The sequence below is a fragment of the Centruroides sculpturatus genome, unplaced genomic scaffold, assembly GCF_000671375.1.
Source record: "Centruroides sculpturatus isolate CEXI.00-Female unplaced genomic scaffold, Cexi_2.0 scaffold276, whole genome shotgun sequence".
NCBI lineage: Eukaryota > Metazoa > Arthropoda > Arachnida > Scorpiones > Buthidae > Centruroides > Centruroides sculpturatus.
Window position 1 is genome coordinate 130,603 of NW_019384509.1, and position 19,108 is coordinate 149,710.

The 19,108-nt window shown below is 29.7% G+C and overlaps 1 protein-coding gene across 1 annotated transcript in view; it reads left to right on the top strand.

Annotated features, from left to right (window-relative positions):
* LOC111622320 (cytospin-A-like) overlaps positions 1-12,938 on the top strand; it is a 53,693-nt gene extending 40,755 nt beyond the window's left edge. Inside the window, exons 8-15 of the mRNA XM_023364673.1 lie at positions 400-561; positions 1,778-2,003; positions 4,655-4,767; positions 6,720-6,967; positions 11,543-11,645; positions 11,830-11,946; positions 12,210-12,269; positions 12,396-12,938. Of these exons, the coding sequence (XP_023220441.1) occupies positions 400-561; positions 1,778-2,003; positions 4,655-4,767; positions 6,720-6,967; positions 11,543-11,645; positions 11,830-11,946; positions 12,210-12,269; positions 12,396-12,485 (1,119 nt within the window). The 3' untranslated portion in view covers positions 12,486-12,938. The remainder of the gene's footprint in view (positions 1-399; positions 562-1,777; positions 2,004-4,654; positions 4,768-6,719; positions 6,968-11,542; positions 11,646-11,829; positions 11,947-12,209; positions 12,270-12,395) is intronic.
* The last annotated feature ends 6,170 nt before the right edge of the window (positions 12,939-19,108 follow it).

Genomic DNA, 19,108 nt, shown 5'->3' on the forward strand with positions numbered 1-19,108 from the left:
TTGAGGTCTTCTCTTTATTTCCATGTCACGTTGTCGTTTTCCACCAATAGTGAATTCTTAGTTGTAGTTCTCAGTGACCCATTCTGAATTCCCTGGGAAAGGAAACGACTCCAGGAAGAGAATTGCACTCATCCTCCGGTAATAAAATGAAAAAGGTTTTTTTTTTTCTGAGATTTAAATAAATTTCCTTTTCAAAACAAAAAATGAATTTTTTTTCGAAAAATTCCTGAATAAAATTGTGGGCTCTTCCCCTTTCCAAGTCTGATCTCTCACAATGTATATAATTACTTTTAGAATGTACTGTACATTTGTTATTTCATAGTGAGACTATTTAATTTTTTTTTAAGGATAGATTATATAAAGTTATGAAATTTTGTTAAAATATAATAAAATTTTTAGATACAAGAGTGGCAGCGCTTCCAAGCTGATTTATTGACAACTGTTAGAGTAGCTAATGATTTTAAAACTGAAGCTCAGCAGGATGTAGAGCGATTAGCAGTAGAAAATAAACAGTTAAAAGAGAAGATTGAAAGTTTAGAATCAGAATATGAGAAATTAAAAGTAAGTTTTTAAAATTAAATTAATCATTAATTTAAATTTTTAGTTTTAATATGTAATTTTAATACTGAAATGAAATATAAAAATTCAATGAAATCTCATTTAAAATATTGCATTTAGGAAAAAGATTTTTTTTCCCTTCTTTCTGTAATATTTTAATAAATTAGTGCCAACAATAAGTCATACATATTGATTTCTTACTTCTGAAGCTTTGAAACCAATTTCTAAAGTAAGATTTTTCTTTTAACTATAAATTTGTGCTTAGCCAAAATATCTAAATAATGTAACAAATTTATTGATAAAATTTGTTGATCTTATTAATTAAATCAATCTTTAGTCTTTTTGAGTTAATTGTTTTAAAATTCTATAATTTGTCGAATTAATCAAGTAACTTTTAAAAACCACTTATTTTGATATTAATCATTAATATGAAATATTTACATTTAATCAAAGCATATTCTTGTTGTCTTTGTTTTAAAATTCTATAATTTGTCGAATTAATCAAGTAACTTTTAAAAACCACTTATTTTGATATTAATGTTTAATATGAAATATTTACATATTTTGTAAAGATTATCTGCTTAAGAGCCAATTATACTGTTTGAACACAATAATGAACTCTGGTATCCAGAATTTTTATTTTGAAAATTTCTTTTAAATTCGATTGGCAAATAATCAAGTATATCAATAACACAGTAGAAATCTGTTTATTTGGAATTGCAATCAATGGGAATATCCGAACATTAAAATTATACTAAAAGACATTTTTATGATCCATAATTTAATAAATTAATTTATTTTATGATCCATAATAAATTAGAAACATAATTTTAAAAAATAAAAATTTTTTAAAATTATGTTTCTACTAGTAGCCCAGGCTGCCCCCTAGGGAACATTCTTGCAGCAGCAGTGTCATTCTGTGGTATAAATAATAAATTCATATCAATGGAAAATTTTTTCCCTATCCCATGGGGGAAATTCCCCTCCCCACAGGGGAGGAGAACCATGTCCTTATAGATTATCTCTGATTTTTTTCCTTCCCTTGAAGAATTNTTTATATATATATATAATTTTAATTTATAAAAAAAAACATTGAATTCAAGATTCAAATAAGTAAAAAATAAGAAATTTTTTTAAACATTTAGTATTTTATAATTTTATGAAAACATTGGATTATGTTTTAACTAATATAAAATATGCTTGTTTTGTATTTAAACAGGTCAAAAAGGAACTATTATCATCATCACACCAAAGGAATATCAGTTTACGTAACACAAATATTATAAATCCTCCAGACGTAAGTGTGTTGACATCTGTTGAAAAAGATTTAGTATCAACACGTCGTCAGTTGAATTCCACAAAATGGGGAGAACATAGAGGTGCTACTCAGATGTCAGTGAAAAGTTTAATTGAATCAATAGAAAATGCAACAAAACATGCTAAAGGTAGAATGAGCATAATATAAATAGATAGGTGTAGTCTTTTGATTTATTATTATTTTCACTTTGGAAAAACTACTATATTTTACAGCATATAAAATAACCCCCATTTTAGCACAGAATATTTAGGAAAAAGTATTTAATATATACTGGTATTAGTAATCCTTTGGAGCCAAGTATCTTTTGACACTTGGCCCCAAAATTTTTTTTACTGTATTCTTAAAAACATAAAAATAAGTAAAGTAAAATTAGAATACCCGCTTCTATTTATCAAGGGAAAAGAGTTTAAAAGAAATCATTTACAATTAAAATTTATCACTAAAATATTCTACTTGAATACATGCAAAAGCTGCTCAGCTATAGCAAATGATGATTTGTTTAATTAAACAATAATATCAATATTTTTATTCAAGAGTTGGGAAAGATAGAGGTTTTTTGTAGCCTACTGAAGACTATAAGTAAGGGGTCTCCCATACCCTACTGTAGTCTATGGAAAATAACAACTTCACTTATAAGATGTAGGGTAATTTTTTTTAAGCTTTCTTTTTGAAATAAGATTGCATGTTATATGCTGTAAAATATGATAATTGTTTGATAAATGTTTAGATTTTTAAGAAAGTAGTGTTGGAAACTTTAATTTTGTAAAAACAGGTTTGATAATGACATTATTGTTAATTATTATTATTATTATTCTTAATGTAAGATCTTCAGTTGAAGATTTATTTTATTAATCTATAGCTATCTTATTAATCATAGATTAATAAAATAGATAATTTTCTTAATCTATTTTACTAATCTATAAGCCATATCAGAAATGACAGGGAAATAAATGAAACCCATTAATTGTTTGGTAAAAATTTACTGATTTTTATCCAAACAAAAACTTAATAGTGAGGAAAAACAATTATTATTTGATAAGTCTTAAAGCAGTATATTGCATTTTGCAGTACACTTTAGTTAATTTTGAACAAAGCTGTAATAAAATTATACCTTGAATATGGCATTGACAAAACTCACTTGGTAATGTTATCCAAGTGATAATGACAAGAACTAAAATAGCAAGTTTTATTGATTGATTGTACATGTAGAATTACAGATGTACTGAATTAGAATTATACCTTCAGAAGACATGACCAATTTAATTTGAAAATCACTTAAAAAATTTTTTTACTTTACTTTTAAATGTAATAAGTTTATACATTAAACAATGAGATGGGAGAAGAAATAAACACTCGTTAATGTTGGCCCACTGAAAATAATTTATTTTTTTGAATGTATGTAAATAAACAAAAAAATATATATTATAAAACTAATGGTTAATCACTTAATCATTAAAATTTAACAGATTCTCCCAAGAAAAATCTAAATATGAATGTGGTTGCCATTGAAATGAGCATTTTACCAATAAAAAGCAGTTCACATATAGTCACTACCTGCTATTTTGAAATCAAAGTTGTTCTGCATTGTTCAAGATTTTATTTACCACTTTAATATATTCTCACTATCCTGCAAATAAAAAGTACAGTCAACCCCCCTATAACACTGTTGATTTTTTTGTTTTATATGAATTCCATGTTGTACGAATCACTTAGATTTTACAAATATGTGTGCCGGGTTATGAACGGCTCACGTATTTGTATAATCTAAGTGACTCGTACAACATGAAATTCATATAAAACAGAATTATCAACAGTGTTATGGGGGGGTCGACTGTAGTCTCTATTTAAAATGTTTATTTCAAGCATAAACAAACAAAACAATTTCAAATTAAATATAATTGTTAAATTCAAGTATATTTCACAATTGTCAGCATTTAATAATGAAAAAGTCTTCAAATCAAAATGATATCATTTGTGATTACAGCCAAAGAGATATGGCATTTCTTAAGGTAGTAATGATAGTGACTTTCATTAATATCAATATAAACATGCCAAAAAAAGCAAGAATTGATGAAATGATCAGTGATACTGACATATCTTAATTAAAATATTTTCAAAAATATGAACTTGACTGTCAGTCATTGACTGGAATTTTGTCATTAAATCATAAATACATTCATACAGCACATGCACAAAACATTTTTGATTTCAAGATAACAGTGATCATAGAGCTAATAATGTATAAACTATGAATTTTATTCTGTTTTTACATTTCTGATTATTAAATTGTTTTACATAACTGCTAATATTATAAAAGTTTATTTGTAATTTGTTTTATGAAATCAAAAGATTTTAATTATTGTAATTCATAAATTTAAATTGACTTATTGACATTTCAAGCAATTAAATCTTTCAAGTACACAAGCTTACTAATGTACAGTACATACAACTTTAAAATTTTTAACTTATGTAAGCTTACATAAAATTGATCAAATGATGAATCATATTAAGGGCCTTTAAAAGATAATATTTATTTTTGAAAATAAATGTACATGGGTACATTATTTTCACATTGATGCATTAATGTACAGCATAATCAAAAAATATCAAACATTGGAATACACTGAAATTGATGATAACTATAAAAGGAAAGCCATTTATTTTTGATGAAATTTTAAATCAAAAAATTTCTTTGTTGTAAAACTTTTTATTTTTACTGAATGAAATTTTACAAATACTTAAATTTCAATTAATTAATAATTAAACTCTTTTAATCAGGTCCGAGTAGTAGCCATAGTTCATCAACCAGTAGTGTAGGTAGTACTTCTTCAGAAACTCGTACTACTACAAATTCAATTTTATTAGGTAGTGGAAGTAATATTTTTATTAAGGTAAGAAAATCTGATATATTCTTACTATATTATAAACAGAAATTTGGTTTTACAAATTTTCAGATATTTTGCTTTGTTAAATCCAAATTAAGAATAATGGCTTAATTTATAGCCTGCTATCAATATTTATTAAGAATTAGACAAAATACAAAATTTCATTACCTTACAATTAAATAAAAATTTGACATTTTTAAACTTATGTTTTTTACATTTTTTACCACCTATATGTTTATCTGTAACATTTAATGCATATTTTTATGAAATTTAATTGTTATGGAGGGAAAAAATTTATGTGGTGTATGGCATGATTTTGTTCACCCTCTTTGAAGCTTAATAACTCCTATGATTTTTGTCAAAAATTTCTGAAATTTTTCAAGGATGTTTGTGTATTAGAGGGATTGATTCTATTAAATTTTAGCAGTTCAGTTAATGGTTGAGGAAGTGGGTAGATAAAGGGGTTGTGTGTCATATCTCGAGTACGATCAGACTTAATGATGATTTTACTCATTATTAGCATTTACAATTTTTTATAAAACCCATCTCTAACCTCAAAATTAAGCTTTTTGTTATTTTTACAATAATTAAAAATATAAAAAGTTTTTTAATAAATTATAATAACAGATGGTGCCACCAAAATTTTAAATGTTGCAAGGAAAGTTAAGCAACTCATTGCTGGATTTCAAACACTCCTCAAAAGTGAAATTTCAACACTATAAAGGAATGTGTGTAGCCACATGCAAATTATAGTGTCATCGTCATCACAACTGGACCATTGAATGGCATTGGATATTGTTTATAGATGAATCTCATTTCTGTCTGTGAAGGAATAATGACCATGGATGGGTGTGGCAGTATCCTGGGGAACACTGTGTCTCAGCCCCTTTCACTGGCCCACACACCAGGCATTGTGTTTAATCAGCAGACAGCCCTGGTGCACATTTCTGGTACTTTGACAGTTGACCAGTATGTCACATTAATTGTGGGGCATATCATTGCAGGCTGGACCTGACATGTATTCCAGAAAGACAATCCTCAACCACACATTGCACAGAGAACATTCACCAGCTTGAATGGAATTCATATCCTTCCCTGGCTGGCATCCTCACTGAATCTCTCTCCCATTGAACACCTGTGGGATCTCATCTAACATAAGGTGCACTGGGGAACCATTGCCACATACCATAGATGACATGTGCCATAGTGGATACAGCTTGGCAAGGAATACTTCATGCAATCATTAATTGCCTCATTGATAGTATGCCTCACCATATAGTGGCCAGTATAACTGCCTTTGGGAGTCATATTAATTACTGAATAAACAGGTGTCTGTTGAATATCTTTGTTCTTTTAATCATTTGCATATCTCTGTCACCTCTGCCACTTCTGCAATGTACAGTACATGTGGCTACCCACATTCCTTTGTTGTTTTGGTATTTCACTTTTTAGGAGTGTATAACAGAGGGAAAGTATGGCAGTTAAAAAATGACCCCCCCCTAATTTTTTACAATTTTTTAAGGATTATTTATAGATGTATAGCAATGCTAGCTAAGAATTTTATTGCTATATTGATAAGTTATTGCATTTAAAACATAACAAGCTTTGATCTATAATGAAAGTAACTACTAAAATTAACTTTCATAAAATAGAATATAAGTTATATTTTTGTTTTCTAATTTTCAAACAAGGTCATCTTAATTTATAAAATATAAAAATGTGGATTCTCTCTGAAAATGATTGGAAAATATATTAGAAATTATTTCGGTTTTTTATATAAATTAATTTATTTTATGACAAAAAGAATGTTCTTATTTTTGAACACTTAATTTATCATAAACTAGTATTAAAACTAATAATTTATTAAATTTATTTTATTATAAAATTTAATAAATTCTGAAATACATACTGATGATTGAAAATTTTTGTACTTTTATTTACACTTGAAATATTTTCAGCCTCCTTTGCGTTCTGCTTCAAGTGATGCTTCTTTACTTCGTGATACTAAAACAAGTAGTCAGTCAGGTAGATTACAAAGAAATTCATATAATGAAGGAAAATCAAATGGAATTGCTTCTACTTTAACTTCAGAGCCAGTTAGTGGTCTGAAGACAAATGGTGAGATAGAAACTAGTAAGCCTCCACCAGCTCATCCTGTTTCAATTCTTGCTAGTAAATTAGAACCCATGAGAAGAAACAGTTATGGGTAAGTTTCATATTTAGTTATGACATAAAATTCTTAGTTTAAAAAACACTGAAATAAGTAAATAGAAAAGATTATTAAGTTGAAAGAATCTAACAGTGTGTATTGAATAAGTCTGTAAAGATTAAAAATAAAATTGTTTATGTAGATGTGTGTTGGCTTTTTTAATGCAGTTTTTGAATTGAAGTTAAAAATTATTATGTAATCAAAAGAGGATGTGTTGGAGGTATAAAGAAATGATTTCTTAGTTTATTGAACATTATAGTTAATTTTTAATTGGGCAGCAATTTAAAAAAATTGTAGATCCTATAAATTCCCACTGTCATTCTTCTGTGTTTTTCATTGATCTCAAGAATGGAGTTAAGTAGATGAAAGAGAAGACCAGATATGGAAACCTTAGGGGCAGGTGACCGCAATTAACTATATACCAACTTCTGATGCAAACCAGAAGTCATGTTATTTCAATTTAAAAATTTTTTCCTTAAAGGTGTTAGATAAATGACTGGCACAACTCTGTTGTTAAAGAAAAAGTATGATTTACAGTACAAGGGAAAGCCACTACTAATTTAAGATGGAGAGCATATATTTTAAATTAAGAAATTAAAAATTGTAGCCCAGCATTGTGATGATGTCACAATAAATAATTGCTCATTTTATTTTAATTTTATTGTAATTATTAAATGATAATATATGATTATCTATGGAAAAAATGAAAATATATTATAAGCAAAGAATCATTTTTAATATTGTTTTCTGTTTTTATATTGCATTTTCAAATTATTTAAGTGGTTTACTTGAAGAATCAAATATTTAAAATTTTGGAAAAAGTCATATTATATGAGAAAAAATATAGAATTGTGGTTTTTAATAAAATAAATTTTATGTAATCTTTAGTTTATATGAAATTAAAAGTATAGATTAAAAAATGTACTAGGTATACTTAATTAATTATTTATGAATATCAAATATTTATTTACAGTAAAAACTTATTATGTCATGATTAATAGATAGAAATATTAGTTAATATGCTTGTTATAATATAAAAACTTTTTAAAAGTAATGATTTATAAGAATTTTTTTTATATAAATAATTATTTCTATTATAAAGATCAAACATTTTAATTCATTACTAATCAAACTTCTAAGAATTTTTAGCAAAAGATAATTAAATACTGCCCTTGTACCTAGAAATTATGTAATATCCAAATAGTTTCATTTTGTTTAAGCTTCTTCATATGATTTGAAAGTCTAACACTTTTTTTGAATTTATATCTGAAAATAACTTACTTAAGTCAAAATATTTGTATAATAAGTAATGATTTTTCATTATTTATTTTTATATTAACATTTTAGAGATTACATTTTCAATAGATTTTGTTTTCTGTTATTTCATACTACTAATTATACATCATTTAGGTTCAAATTAAACACAGTAGACTCTCCCACATTTAAGCTAATGTAGGTGGGAATGCTCTAGATATTACTAAAATCTGGAGATAGGAATGTGATAATTTTTAAGTAAGACTGTAACATATATGCTTACTGTGTATATAAAAATGTTTATTTTGACTTTGATACTTATTTTTGACAATTACAATTATGCATGTATTGTATTAGAGTTGTTTCTTTTTAATCAACTGATGAGCTGCCACATTACACCAATTCTCATCACTATCAGGTCAGTAGTGGTTGATGTATTGTGCTCTTCTACAAGGTTCAAAGCAACCTTAATAAAAAAAAAATGTATAAACTGCAGTATGGAAAGGTAATATGGAGTATGTGCACAATATTTTCAAAAATTTTTGGTTACCTTTGATGACTCCAAATATGGGAGGGCCAGATGTGGAAAAGTAATCATGATTATTAAATCCAAATTTCTGCTGTACATTCAAAATATATAAGTATGGAATATAACATAAATTATATAGTAATTGATCATTATGGAAATATTTTGATTCAGTTGCTTCTGTGTCCTTATTTTGTACTATTTTTGTTATACAGGGTGGACCAAAAAGAATATACGTATTTCAAACTGATATATTTAATAAACTGTAAGACATACAACTATGGAACTTGGGACACATATTTATGAAACTCTCTAGTTTAGATTACAGGTGTTCAATGTGTCCTCCACCAGCGACACGAACGGTCCGGGCGGGAGTTCCGTGCGGGTATCCGGGAACCGGGGTCCGTGCGGGAGTTCGGTCCGGGCTTCATAACTAACCTGCGTCTCAAAACACGCCAAACTGTTGTTTTAGGCAGCTGCAATTCCCGACTGGCACAACGTGTTGATTTTGAAGGGCTACGTTGGTAAGCAGCTTGAATCCGTGCGACATTTTCTTCAGATACACGAGGTCGGTCAGGACTCTTTCCTTTACATACACAACCTGTGTCAACAAACTGACGGTACCATCTGCGAATGTTCCATCCATTCGGAGGATCAATTTCGTACCTCAACCGGAAACGTCTTTGCACTGTAATCACGGAATTACACTTTGCAAGTTCAAGAATACAAAAGCTTTTGTGCTGTGGCGTAGCCATTTTACAACAACTGTGAATACGTCATTGTAACCAAGCACAACTGACATCTGGGGACAAACTAGACAATGCACTCGTTCCTCCGATACCCGCAGCACACTGCTACTATCGATAGTTTAATAAATATATCAGTTTGAAATATGTATATTCTTTTTGGTCCACCCTGTATTATTGTCTACTTAGGACTTAGCATATTATTAGGATTGGTGTTTTCATTTCTGCAAAAAGAGGAAGTCTTATTCAGAAAAAACAATATTTTTCACCAGGTGAAAAATAAAATAAACAATAATATAAAAAAATTAAAATATTTTCTTATTATGCTTAAATATTGTTAAAGATAAAAGTAATTTTACTTAATTATTTTTAAGTACAATAAAGCATTTGTGATTAACTTCTATTTATTTTAAATTTTTTCATTAATTATCATATGGAAATACAGTTCTTTCAACAATAATAGAACATGCAGTGATTACCTAGAAACACTTTATTATTTTGATGTAACTTTGATAAAGTTTTCTAGTACCTTTTGGTAGCAAAATATCAACTATTATTTGCATAAGTTTGGAGAAAAATGATTAATAAACAAAGGAGTTAGATATTATCATCAAAAATAGGTTGTCCAACATTAATAGAACATATACTGATTGGAATTAATTACAAAGAAAGTAATGGTTGTAATCCATGAAATTTGCATAAAAATGCAATTAGCAAGTGTAAGAAAGGTTTAGTAAATTGCATAGTATAGTACATTACTATTAAAAATGGGATATGGGAAGGAAAATTGATGTATTTCAGGAACGGAGAAAAGTAACTTAGATTGCTAAAAGTTTGGGAAGACTTCATTCAACATTCAAAGCATCTCAATAATATGGAGCAACAAACAGGAAAATGAAATAGTGGGTGCAAGAGTTCAACAACACGTAGAGAACAAAGTGCAATTGTTTGATGTGCACTGCAAGGAAACATGTTCATTCAAAAAATCAAAAATAAATTGAAGCTAAGCTGCAGTAAGTGAACAGTATACAATGTTTTGAGATCAACAGACAATGTTTCTTTAATCAAAATGAAGACAGGCAACCGGCTCAAAAGAAACACAAACAACTTCAATTACAGTTTGCCAGAAACTACTTTTAAAGAGGGGAAGGATGACGAAAAGTAATTTTCTCGTATGAGAAAAAGTAGACTCTCGACGGACCTAATGGTTTTTAAGTATTATTGGGCAGACAAAAGACTACTAGATCAAAAGCAGTACTCAAAGAGAGTAGCTGATGGTGGTACTGTACACTCATGACTTGGGTGGGAATTGGATGGAATGGAAAGACACATTAAGGTCGAAACAACTCTCAAACTTATCAGGAGCTTGTCTGGAGGCAGCTCCAAACTTATGGACAGGACTTTGAATTCATGCAGGATAATGCAAGCTTCTTGTATCAAAATTAGCATTATCCTTTTTTTCAGAACAAGAGCATCTGACTTTTGGACTGTCCACTCCTTAGTGCAGATTTAAACCCAATTGAAAATCTTTGGGGTAACTTGGTTTTTCAAATGTATAGCAGAGGAAAGCAATACAAGACTGTCACTGAATTAAAGGCTGCTCTCATTGAGGCATGGGAAAATATTCCATAAGAATAACTGCAATCTTTAATTAATTCAATGCCTAATTGTATTTTTCAGCTTGTTTCCAAAAATGGCAACAAAATCAGCTACTAATTTTAATTTAATCATAAGTTGAGATGTTCTATTAATACTAGACATTCTATTTTTGCTAATAGCTCTTTTGCTAATAGTATCTAGCTCTTTTGTTTATTAATCATTTTTATCCAAACTTGTGAGATAATTGTTGAGGTACTGTACTATAAAATGTACTAGAAAATGTCATTAAAGTTACAGTGATTACCTAGAAACTATTATTTTCATGTATGTTCTATTATTGTTGGAAGGACTATATCAATTCTGATTANTATATAGTTAGTTAAAATAAAATCATGTTTGGAAATATGTCATTAGTAATTATTTTAAAATTTAACTTATTTCTATTAGGGATGTAGAAAAAAAAGATCCATTATCATCATTAGTAAAAGGTGGTGGCTCTAAACGCAATGCTCTTCTGAAATGGTGCCAGAATAAAACTATGGGATATAAGGTAAATCACTATTTATATATTTATTTTTGACTAATTTACAGCACTGTATTTTTGCATAACTTTTGGTTAGATATTTTTTTAAGATATAATTTTAGGTATATTTTAGATTGTGTGAATAAAAAATATAATATATTGTTTACAATAATATGATTTCCTTGTTTAAAAATAAATTTATTTTTCTCAGGGTATAGATATTACTAATTTTAGCAGTAGCTGGAATGATGGACTGGCATTCTGTGCTCTCTTACATTCATATCTTCCTGATCTAATTCCATATAATGAACTGGATGGTAAAGATAAGGTATGATTTATGTTATATTAAAAATAAATAATAATATTATAAATTTTATTATTTAACATAAAGTTTATCAAATAGTTAGCACCTCTTCCTTTCATTAAATTTTGAATTTATAAGTTTCTACATAGATTATTTTGTATTTGAAGTGATTTTTCAAATTTCCAAATTTAAATTGAGATTATATTCATTTGTATTAAAAAATATATATTTAAAAAAATTTTTTTATTTTTGTGAATTTCTAATTTTAACCAAATTTTATTTTTTAGAGACGAAATTTTACTATTGCATTTCAAGCTGCTGAATCTGTAGGAATTTCAACAACGCTGGTAAAACATGTTTTATAATACATGCAATTTCACTTTATTTAACATGCTTAAATAGAATATATATACTTCTATTTAATGTTTTACTATTATAATAAGTTAAAAATTAATTTTATTTCATTCTTGCAGAATATAAATGAACTGATATCTCAAGAACGCCCAGATTGGCAGTCAATAATGACCTATGTTACATCTTTGTACAAGCACTTTGAAACTTAATTCCTATGTCAAATTTTCAAATGTATATAATTAAGAACTGAAATATATTTAACAAATATTGCTTTTGTTTCCACAATAGTCTGCATGAAATTATCGAACAGACTATAATGAATAACTTGAGTTTATGGACCAAATTAACAAAGGTCCTTAATACAGTTGAGAGAGCTCGTCAGTTGTCTATTGTATAAATGAATTAAAAACATTATATTATGCTCATTGGATAATCTAGTCACGGTTAAAAATGAAAATGTTCAAGAATGGGTGTTGTGGAATATTGATCAGTACATTGTAATTGTTATATGAGTAAAATATTGTCAGTTAGTTCTTCATAATGTAATGCTGTTTTTTTGTTAACAAAGGAAATTTTACTGTGGAAGTATCCTGTTAAGGCACTGATTTGCATGTTGGATACGTCATTTTTGATTTGCGTATTGTTCTTATGCATACTCGAAATGATAAGAGTGGCAATTGTTAAAAATCTTTTAGAAATTTGCAGTTTGCTATTACCGTCTTGTTGTTTGAACGACGAGCTTGAATTTTTTAATGCAAAAACGGACCAATTTTCTATTGCCTTAAATTTTTTGATACTATATATATTCTATTTAACAGACAACAGTATAAACAGTATTAATATTTGCACTAGTAATAGTATCTATGTTATAGTAAATAGTATCATACTATGTACAGATGATTTAAATATAACATTTTAGTTTTCAGTATGAAATTGTACAAATGTTGAATGTTCCTATTTAATGTATAGAACATGAATGGAGTGGTTTGTGTCTGTTTTATTGGTTGTTGCTCTGTAAGTTTTTGTACAGTAATTAAAACTTACATATCAAATATTTGTTTGTTTCATAAAGAAAGTGCATAAAATATTGATAGTTTAAATAAATTTGTAAGAGAATAAATGTTTTCTATTGAATGAATTGCATTTATATTGATGAAATTTTTTCAATAAACTTTTGGTTCAAGTTAAAGAAAACCTGAAAATGAAAAGTTTACTTATTATATTGGTCAGTATTTGTATTTAGAATAAATTACAAAGATTTTTTTAATACAAAAGGTGCAACTTGTTACAATTTTGAATATTTTCATTGGCCATCTAATATCAGAATTGTGTCCCAACACACAAACATTGCAAAACTTTCACTTGAAAAGATTATGGGAGAAAATGCATTTTCTCCCATATGTTCTCTCATCGTTAATATGTCAGTAATGTGCATCATAAAGCAGAATTTGTTAAAAATATGGGAAATAAAGATTATTGCAACTGATGGAGAAAATGAAAACACTATTGGTGTTCATCCAAAAATTTTTACCACCCAGGTATAATGTAGAGATGCCTCATTGGAAATCCAATTGGAAAAATTGTTGGAATGGTTGATTCCAAATTGGATCTGGATACTCTGAAATATACTACAGACTTGTTCTAACAATTACAAGAATAGTAGCACAAGGGGGTGAGTGCCCCCAAAGAAAAACTTAAATTTCAAAAAGAAAAAAACCACATGCTTGCTTTTTTCACTTGCATAATATGTAAAAGAGCATTATAGAACAAAAGGTAATTATTCCTATTATAAATTTTAATAAAAAATTGGCCAAAACTTTTGCCTCCACATTTGGTTTCTGGTTAAGCCAGTGCAGGAGAATACAGCATAAATTGTACAAAGTCAGTCTTCAAATCTCGATTGTCTAGTCCAATGGTTCCCAATTAGTGGTACGCGTACCCCTGGGGGTAAGCGCGGCAATCTAAAATCGGTCGATTTAAAATTTAAATGCATGAGATGAAGCAATCAAAAAAATAATGGGTGGACCATCAAAAATTCGGCAATTTACAACACGATGTCAAATGCACAAATTCGTTTATTTTTATAACTAAGAATATTCTCGAAATTTCATCAAAAAAATGCATTTGTGACCGTACCTGAATGAAATTCTTACGCAAGAAACAAAAATTGTACAATTAACATTATCATCATGTCAGCGAAGCAGCAATAAAATATTTACTACCATTTTGCACAACATACCTCTGCGAGAGCAGATTTTTGGCCATGACAAACATGAAAACTAAACATCGTCTCCGACTTCAATTCGAAGATGACTCGAGACTGAAGCCGACCAAAAAGCAACCAGATTTTACAAAGTTGTGCAAAGAAAATCGTGCACATTTGTCACATTAAAATTAAATAACCTTATGTTATTTTCATTATTGTTATAATTATATTTTAAAGATAATAAATGTAAAAACACTTATTCTATTTATCACTAGCTGTCTACCCACAGCTTCGCAAGCATTATATCGAATTTTCTCGCAGTAAAATGTAGCCTATCTCCGTGCCAAATTTTATTAAAATTCTGTTCAGCGGTTTAGACGTGAAAAGGTAACAGACAGACAGGCAGAATTACCTTCGAATTTATAATAATAATATGGATTAATATGAATTTCTACTATAAGGGGTACGCGAGTTTCAGCTCTTTCTTGAAGTGGTACGCAGGAAAAACTAATTGGGTACCACTGCTCTAGTCCATAGCAGTGTTTACCAACATGTGTTGCGGAATAAGTTTTCACTGTATTTACCCTTGAGACCAAGATAAATGGTCATTATATGGAGAATACATATAACAAACCAGTGGCTTGCCGTCCATAGAAGCTGTTGAAACGCTGCTTCCCTGGACGGCAAATTTTCTAAAATATAAATACATATTGTGCGATTATTTTCATATTTTAACGTACTTTGTTTTTCACATGTATAGAAATTTGTAATAAAATACATGAAATTAATATTTTATTACTAGCTGTACCCGGCCACGCATTGCTGTGGCTTAAAATGTATCTATTATAAATATATAGCACTCCCCGCGGGAGGGAATTTCGAAAAATCCCTTCTTAATGTACATTCTCATGACGTACCCTATTAAAACGCAAAAATTCGCATCGAAAATACTATAATATAAGCCGAGTTCTTCATGGTCAGCCTTAATCCTGTCCCTCTCTCCCTCGGGGGATTTTCGACATCTATATAACAACGTACTGTACGTATTCGAATGCAACGTTGTGTCAAAATTTCAAATCAATCTGTTAAGAACTTTCGGAGATTTAAGATTTTGAACAAACGAACATTTACATTTTTATTTATATAGATAATCGCATTAAGTAATTCAATGATAAGATTGCTATTGTACATTCGAATAGAAATTCGTGTATACATATTCCCAATGGAAACGCCGTATTGTCGAATACGGAGAGTTTCCACGGCGAAAATATTTGAATCGTGTAAAGCAGCCAGATTACACTCATTCGAGCATGTACTAAACGAATATGATTTAATATCATTAATTTTTTCGGTACCATCTAGCGCAGTTTTTCAACCATGAAACAATTTAAAGGCAACAAACACAGTCGGAGGAAGATTGTTGTCACTAGCGTTGCTTTCAATAGAAAAAGAGCTTTAAAATATTTTGATGGAATCGACGACGAGCGATTTTTATGATAAAGTGATTACAGTATGCGGCAATTTTTTTCTGCAAAGTCGTCACAGATTTATTATTTTTGATAAACTAAGTTCTTATATCTTTGTTTTGTGTCAATTATCTATTTTAGAATTAAAATAAATAAACTGTTTATTTTTATTATTGTGAGGCTCTGGACATGTCCGAACCCTCACTAAAATTCGCGTTAAAATAATTTTGTTTTAAAGAAAAAATATAGTACAGTAATACCTCGACTTACGCTACCCCGACTTACGCGAACTCGGAGTTACGCGATTTTCAAATCTCGCCGATTCGTCTTTTGTTTGAGCGGCACTCAACTCTTGATTACTCACTCCCCCCACACTATTGTTCGGCTTACATGTTCGGACGTGTCGCGCGGAATCGACGCATAGCTGCAATTTATTTTGTGTTATTTATTTCTGTGTTTGTTTTATCTACGGAGACTCGAGAGACTCTACTATGTCATCTGAACGAAGTAGAACTGATTCTTCTGCATCAAACAATAAAAGAAAAACTTTATCTTTGGAATGTAAAGTTAACATTATTAAAGACTTCGATACAAAAATGAAAATTTGTGAATTGGCAAAGAAGTTTGATCTACCGGAATCGACGGTCAGAACAATTATAAAAGGTAAAGAAAAAATTCTCGAAGCTGCGAAAAATGCTCAATCTTTAAATTCAAGCATCATTCGTAAACGTCGCGGTATTATCGCTGGGATGGAAACAATGTTAAAATTATGGTGTGATAATCAAGTAATTGTGAAAAATTGTATAATAATATGTTATACATATGTATTATCTAAGATTTTATTAAACATTTTTTTCTAAATTATTGCTTTTTTTAGTCTCCGGCCCTAATTAAAAATTATTTGTATGTATTTATATGCGAAATTATACCCCGACTTACGCGAATTCGACTTACGCGGTTATCGCTCGGTCCCACCTATCGCGTAAGTTCGGGGTATTACTGTAGTTAGAAATAGACTTTTTATGAAAACGCGACGCCTACTTTTAAACAATAGAAGAATGTAAGTCCGTCGACCATCTCCGGTTGGAGATCGAATTAAACGTCGATTTTGACCTCTCCCGCGCCCCGAAAGGTTTCGAATTGTCATCAGGTGACGAGGAGAGACCAATCGGAAAGGGGAATCTGAAGAGAACGGATAAAACCCCGGAAATTCAAGGACGCGACTGCTTCTTCTCCCAAAGTTCCAAATGACGGATTATTGTTGTGTGTGTGTCTCGCGTCCATCTTCCGACCTCCGATAGACATCTTTCCACCGATGGAAGTCGACCGCATCGTCCGGAGTCGTCGAGACGTCGATTGAATTGTTCATTCGCGAACAAGGGACACTCCTTCAAAATGCCTTGGAAAGGAGAGGAAGACCCAGAGGCCGCAACGCCGCAGAACTTCCAAGATCGCGGAAATCTTGTAAGCTTCTTTCGTGTTTAATAAACGGGTTGTGTTATTGTAAACGAGGCATCTATCTCTGACTCAACTGCTTCCACATGTCGTTGATTGTTACCGCTTGGCAGTCCAAACGGCAAGGGAGACTATGAAGATATATATCACATATTATCGTTCATTGAGTTTTTTAAATTTCTCCCTCCCTCGAACCCCACATCATTTTCAGTATTTGTTTAAAATTTGTATGGAAACACAGCTTCCCTATCATCAAATGTCATACTGTATAGTATTTTTTTATTTTTTGGGATTCATAAATTCTCAAAATGTGGAGATTTGCAACAACAAAAAAAAAACTCGGATGGATAAATTTGAAACGAATCCAATACATTTCCTTGTTATGTATAACATAACATAAACATAATGCTATACATAACAGCCGGAAAAGTAAAAGCGGAACGCAATCAATACAAGTATAATAAAACGAAATTTATTGGACCGGAAAAATTAATATACTTTTGTTATGCACAATGATGGATATAGTGCACATCTTAATTAATGGTGTAGCTTCTATATATCAGTCTCTTGCACTTACTGGCATGTTTTGTTTGTTTATTTTTGATGGGAAAATGCCTTTTCTCGCAATTATTAACTCCTTTTTACCTCTCAGAAGAATTTTAACTTCGATATTCTGCTTCATAACACGACAAAGATCAAAATTTAGTTTTCATCGTAAATATTTTCACAAACGATAACTACGAGCAATTGTCTATTGTGACACGGTCACAATGCCGGACTGCAATTCTTAATCATATTTTGAAATCATTTAATTCAAAATATCTCAAGCTAGTAGTGGCTTGCCCCTGTACATCACACTTTTCCGTTAACAATAGTCATCTGTTAACTGACGTTTTGAATTGAAAAAAACGAGACTTTCGGTTTGAATCGGAAGATCATATATAGTTAATTGGGGCCTCCTGTCTCTAAAGTTTCCACATCTGGTCTCGGATTTCATATAATTCCGTTCTCGAGGTTAAGACATGCGGACGGACGACAATGACAAAATTTGGAAATAAATGTAGCATTCCTCCCAAAGCAGAATTGTCGCGTTGTAAGTAAAAAAAATTCTCAGCGGTCAGGAAATAAAATATCATGGCACGAGAGGTACGAGCGAAAGTTTCAAAGTTGGATCAACACTTGCGGACGTGTCAAATTGATTAAGCGATCACATTAAGAATTTAGGGGAGAGATCCTTTAAAAAGTCAGAAATTCAAGGAGAAAGAATGGTCGTTTCCCCCTAGCTCAGTCTGTTTATCCTCTGTGTCGGACTTAATTTTCGTTCGGCCGTATTATAAAGGTTTTTCGCTATTTTTAATATTAATGTTGCATTAATAGGCGAAACCCGCGGCGACCGAGGAATCCTAAGAATTTGATTTATTTCATGCCATGGTCGAAAATGGACGAAAAACATATTTATTCGAACGAATTTCGGAGATGGTCAAGCCTCGAGACGTAGAATTTAAAAAGATCCACGGTCGACATTCTGCACCATGTAAATGCAGAAGATGATTTATTTATTTATTATTTAATTTATTAAATAATAAATAAATATTTATTTAATTCATTAAATTATTAATATAATTTAAAAAAGAAAAATAATTATAAATTAATTAATTAAAAAAATTAAAAAATTGATTTTTTTACGAAATTCGAACATTGTTGA